Below are 6,107 nucleotides of genomic sequence, written 5' to 3' on the forward strand. Positions count from 1 at the left end.
ACCTCGAGCTGACTAATTTTACTGAGCAGGAGTACGGTACTTGTTTGACGTCAATCATTACATTGCATTGCACAATATTCGCGCCAAATTGACCTGTTCTAATAAGCCTAAAATAATATTGATCGATGATAGATGCCATATAAAATTATGTAATTTTATAATATAATGATAAATAGATAATGATAATATAATAGATTATATAATTGTCGCAAATTTATGGTAATTTATTTAATTATGAATTAAAAAATGAATAAGAATTTATCGTATAGCCCTCCAATGAAAAGTGTATATATGTATATATTACATATATGACACAAAGGAAGATTTAAAAATCACAGAATTTATGATTGCAGTTTTGTTTAATTAAAGGAAAGGACATTATCATTTTTGAATTCATGTAATTGCTGATTTATATGTTTCATGGAACACAAAAGACAGCCATTTTTTTTTTTCTCCAAAATCTTGATTTAGTTTTCTTATGAAATACGCGACTCAATCTGAAAGTACAGTAACAATTAGACAGTGTAACCCTTCATCGATTTGACGATTGCAAAACTTTCCTTGCAGCACATAGCCCCGTGCCAGGCACAACTTTTTCTCAGGTCACGTAAATAGCATGGTCGTCTCTTGAATCTGTCCATCTTATTAGTAATATTTCCTTTCGATTCTGACTCACTCATCTTGACTATTTTATTGCATACTAGGCCTAGAATATTAAGACATGCGCAATGGGAGTCACTCTGTATTCATATGTATTATTATTATTATTATTATTATTAATAATAATATATAGGCCTATATATATATATATAGGCCTATATATAGGCCTATACATATATATATAATATATATATATATATATATATATGTGTGTGTGTGTATGTGTGTGGGGGTGCTCTTGGTGGGGGTGGGGGTGTATGTATGTATGGATTCCTCTGTACATGCCTATTGGCTTTTGAAAACGCTGAGACTTCTGATCAATGTTTTCGATGTGTCGACTTGATTTTCTAAGTAATCAGATTTAGTGTTTAGTCATAAAATGTCAATGAAGCGTGCATTCTTCTAGCATTGATCATTTACTATAATTACTAGAATATCTGCTGCAAGTAAATGCTTGTTAGCCTAAGTTGTGAAATAGCTCACATGTACGTGGGTCAAATAAGTGCATGATATTCACATACGTATTGACCGTGTTAATTTATATGAAGCAAACCCATTGCATGCCTCTAGTATAATATCATGTAGGCCTATTTGTAAAGCCGGGCAATCACTGCGCATAGTTAAGGAGTCTGTTATTTTTTTGTGCTTATTCGAGCGCGTTAACTTTTCACAACATACAGTCAGTTCATGTCAAAATTGTGAAGGATTGCTGCATTATAATGTTTTTCATAACAGCAACTATATTAAAGATATGTCTTGCTGCCTGTGGTTAAAAAACTAAAACATTAAATTAAATTCCTCATTTAAGACTCAAATAAGTGTTCGATTTTCAATTAGACACATATCTAACACTTTGCTGATTTCATACCCTTCTGAGAATGTGTACATTAATTACCAGTCAATTTAATTATCTAATGATAGAAACTGCACTTTTGTGCGTCCGTTAATTAACAAGGAAAAGCCATTCTATCGTTTATCCGCAAGGTAATAATTTACTTAAACAGTGTTAACGGCTATCTAATATATATATATATATGTATATATATATATATATATATAAATCATCAAAGAAAGGTAAATGCAGTAAATAATAATGCATCGTGTAGCATAGCTCTCAACGAATGTTGTCCTATAAATAAATAATATATTAATTTAATATTAAGTTCTTTATTCGAACACTGTATTTACTGTCTTTGATGTTTTATATATAATTTAACAGTGTTAACGGCTATCTTAATTAATATATATATATATATATATATATATATATATATACAAACGTTGACAATGACACACCATGTAAACCACTAAGTAAAACATGAACTGTTTATTTTGATTAAAATTGGTAAATATTAAAGGCAGAATTGATGATATTGCAAAAAAAAAATATTAGAACGAAATTACGGTAACGTCTGAAATGCGGATCGTGGTAATTAGTTTTGCTTTTTGTCCTGGTACCTTCGGTCACCTGCCTTTTAACCAAGATTTTCGTATTTAATCCATAGGCGTAGGTCCTAATAACCTGGAGAATACTGAAATCTGAACTCATTCGAAAGTACTTTCAAAATCCTGGATGACTCAAGTGTTCGTTTCGCTCATAACTGTTGAAAATACTTGTAGCTATTTCTTTGTAAATACTATTTTGCAATGTCTGTCAATACTTATATTTGATAGGCTTCTGACTCACTTTAAAAAAATAGTTTTGGTAATGACTAATTATGTAGTGTTTTCGGGTTTACCACCTGCTTGGCTCTTCGTTTCTTTGTTATATACTAGTAATGGTTTTTACATATTTAGAAGATGTACAATATGTATGGCTGATATTTAAATAGTTAAAATGATATATAGAGGTATACAGTTTTTATTATTGGTATTTTTCTTATTTATTTCTGATTTATGCCTGTCTATTTCTTCACAAATGGAAAGATAATTTCATGCATTTGTATTCTTACAATATGACTAAACTAAATCTGGTTTATAAGGAGTGCTGCAACTGCCCTGACGACATAAAGTGTGTACTACATTTGGCTCTACTAATCAAAAACGAAGAGCTCAGAATATTTACATTTTCAATTGAAATATGCAGGTGCTCGTGAGAGTCACGTGACTCTTTATTCTGTGGTTTGTCTGAATTTGTTTTGGTAGATTGCACTGTTAATAGGGACCTCTAATGACATAAAAGATTAGAAATTAAATAGCTTATAGTGTCCATTTTGTCCTTCATATGGCATAGTCCATTGATGATTCAGCAGACGGTATTTATACATCTATGTCACTAGGCCTATAGCCTTTGTTTTCTCCGTTGAACCATCACATAAACAGCAACCGCTGCGCTTATCGAAACAATGCCGACTGCAGCAACGACAGCGCCTATGACTACTGAAGTTGTGCTTTCTATTGTGCCTAGAAAATTAACATCCCCTGAGGGTGGGGGCTGTGTGTAACTGTCTTCGATATTGCCGTTTGATATTATGGTGGCGCTTGATTCAGGAGCTTCTCCGCCACCGTCAGAGCCTTCACTCTCACTTTCGATTTCGCTCTGACCCTCAGATTCACCGCTGTTATTTTCAATTTCAGATACGGACGACGACTGTTTGACACTCTCTGATTCGGATTCAGATTCCATCTGAGCCATTGTACACACTGAAAATTGTAAAGAAAAGAAACAGTAGCACATCTTGATTTTATTGTTTTTCTTTAAGTAGCAAGAGAGCTGAAGTTAAAGATGTATTGTTCAATGCTAAATACCAAAAAAAAAATCATAAAAATATTTTTTGAAATTAACTTGCCCATTTTGAAGTAACATAAAAGTTATCAACTTGAACATACAAATTAGTGTATTTAAAAAATGTCTACCCATCAGTTTATAGCGAAAACTGATAGAAACACAGTCACTGGAAGTGTTTTATTATTTTCATTATAATGCTTTTAGTTTAAAAATCAGGGTACACATTTTTTTAACTCAATAGTTTGTACGCACAAGTTAATAACTTTTATGCTACTTTAATATGAGCAAAGTTTATTTCAAAATTATTTGTTATGATTTTTTGATATTAGCAAGGGACAATACATCTTTAAGATAATTTTTAGTCAACCATTATTAGCTGTTGGTCTCTGTGTAAAACATCAAATGCTCATAATTTTTATCGAAAGCATGCGACATTTTCTCCCAGAGAGCCGTTGTTAATATATAATAAGGAGCGCAGGTTCACTATTTAGGACTGCTTAATGGGAGGGGTAATTAAAAATGACAGGGGTTACTGACAATAAACTTTACCCTATTCATAAATTATTAAGGTTTGCATTAAATAGATTATAGGAGGATAATCCCCTTCTTTGGGGATTGGCTCACGTTCTAGCCTTTTATTTTTAAATGAAAACCTTTGTTCTACTATGCTTGAAGCTTCATAAGATGAATACTAACTTTGTAATTGCAACATTGCAATTAAGAATGACATCTTATTAACTATGTGCTTAAAGGAAAACTATAAATTGACCCTACAAGAATTAGAATATTGGATTAGTTATCCACAGTGGTGGATACAGAAAGGGGAAAATGTCCATCCCCAACATACCTCCCATTCCCCCACTCCCACTCACTTCCGGCAGCAGCCAGAAACACTAATCAGTGTAAATAATTTACATATGAGACCTCTACGATTATTGGAACCGTCCTAAAAACCCAGCCCCTGCAGTATAGACCATAATCCCAGTCCTTTCGGACGATATGTCCTAAATTGCCAGTCACACTTCCCCTACCCTCTGCAAACAACTCTGGATCCGTTACTGCGCATGTTACGAACTGCCCACTTCTAAAATAAGACAAATAAAAGATGCTGGTCAAAGAGAATATCTGACAATACCTTTAAAAATGTATATAAACTTACCTAAATAGAATACGCCAACTACAAAAAAACCCTTAAAAGAATGCATTGCACTGATGGTCGAATACACACTTCAGTCTTTGAAAAGTGAAATAAAGTTACAAAGCCTTGAGAAACTTACTCAAACTTAGAGGGTCATTAGAAGGGAAATTCAACGAAGCTTTATTTGATATGCGATTGTCGCTGTGGGTGTACTGAGCTTACTAATGCCTTTTACTGGGTCATGGTTCAATCGACGTCACGCGTTACTGATCAATCTTTCATCAATACATTTATTACACTAGGTTTTTTTTAAAGTTTAGTTTTCTCAAAGACGTTTTCAAGGTAAGCTTTGGAGCAACATGTGAGCTATAAAGTAGATCTAGCCCCCTCAAATTCGGGAAAAAATACTCGAATTTATATAGTCCATAGATATTCAACAGTGCCTGATATCACAGGAAGCAAATGTTTGTTTCTAAATTGCTTATCCTCCATTTTTTGTTTAAGTAAGTATGGAGTTTTGCTGTTAATAATTTATTCACTCCGGAAGAACAATAAAAGTACAGTATTTAGGCCTAGTACTTAGGACAAGTCTATTAAAAAAATTAAGATAATTACGAATGTACCTGCAATTTTGTAGATACAGTACTCTCCCAATCCCAGAGTCCTGGCTTTAAATCCTGCAGACCAAAGATTTTTTTCTCAAGACAAAAAAAGACAAAAACTTGCCATTTCCTATGCCTCTTAATAAGATTTTGAGCAGAGGAAATTGTATGTTATGCATGTTTTCCGATATTACCAGGCTTTGGAGCAAACGGTCTTCGGATTTTCATTATACAGTTTAACTGCTTTATTATTATTATTAGGCCTATTTAAAAAAAATAGTTTTTAATAGTTGTTTTATAAAGTTTTATAAAAGCAACTGAAAAAAAAATCGGTCAATTACAGCCAGAATGTTACATGGCTAGGACTAACAGAACTTCAAGCAACAAGGATTATGGGGGCTAAATTAATCACAGAAATATTGTATGGTACACGATAGAGTGAATCCGATCATTCGTGTCGGTCGAGGCCTGTCTGGTGTGGGAAGGGGATAAAAAGTTGTGGTCATGCAAAAAAGCTGTCACTGATGTATGTCATGGTGTTTTCGGATTGATGTGTGCGTGCACTTTTCAGATGACCACTTAGCAAGTACCAAGTGACAAAATGACCTCCAATTCAAGACCATATTTAAAAATGAAATCAAACAGATTCAAGTTTTTTTTTTAAACAAAAATGCTCTTTAGTTTGAAAAATTGAACTTCATAATTATAACAGATGTAATTTCAAAGGTTGTAATTTCTTTGAAAAAGCTGGTTTTTAAAAAGAATGTTTAGTTTTAGGCATAATATATTCATCCAAAAAGGCCCCTCCCTCCCATTAGAATATTTTCTCAAAAATTACACTCAAGTAGTTAATAATCCAGTACAGGCAGCTTAAATTAAAGAGGGATGTTATTCCAACTTAAGTGACAGGTATATCTTATCATCTTATATAGTTTGAAAGCTGTTGGTCTTGGTTCGACCACATTTTCTCACATTATGT

The 6,107-nt window shown here is 33.0% G+C and overlaps 1 protein-coding gene across 1 annotated transcript; it reads right to left on the minus strand.

The window, feature by feature from the left end:
- Positions 1 to 1,968: 1,968 nt before the first annotated feature.
- On the minus strand, positions 1,969 to 4,742 carry LOC117108434. The gene is made up of 2 exons (XM_033250447.1): positions 4,548 to 4,742; positions 1,969 to 3,303 (listed from the first exon to the last, which is right to left on the minus strand). Exons 1-2 carry the CDS (start codon positions 4,591 to 4,593, stop codon positions 2,942 to 2,944), a joined length of 408 nt encoding a protein of 135 aa, XP_033106338.1. The 5' UTR covers positions 4,594 to 4,742; the 3' UTR covers positions 1,969 to 2,941.
- Between the last annotated feature and the right edge of the window lie 1,365 nt (positions 4,743 to 6,107).

This window comes from Anneissia japonica, unplaced genomic scaffold (genome assembly GCF_011630105.1).
Source record: "Anneissia japonica isolate Jap-2015-1 unplaced genomic scaffold, ASM1163010v1 scaffold26_len2425191_cov177, whole genome shotgun sequence".
Lineage (NCBI taxonomy): Eukaryota > Metazoa > Echinodermata > Crinoidea > Comatulida > Comatulidae > Anneissia > Anneissia japonica.

Bases quoted from the DNA above. Each gene is read 5' to 3' on its own strand.
- LOC117108434 (XM_033250447.1), bottom strand. From the start codon at position 4,593: ATGCATTCTTTTAAGGGTTTTTTTGTAGTTGGCGTATTCTATTTAG. The intron at 3,304-4,547 runs GTAAGTTTATAT...TACAATTTTCAG, and splicing joins AGTTGGCGTATTCTATTTAG to TGTGTACAATGGCTCAGATG.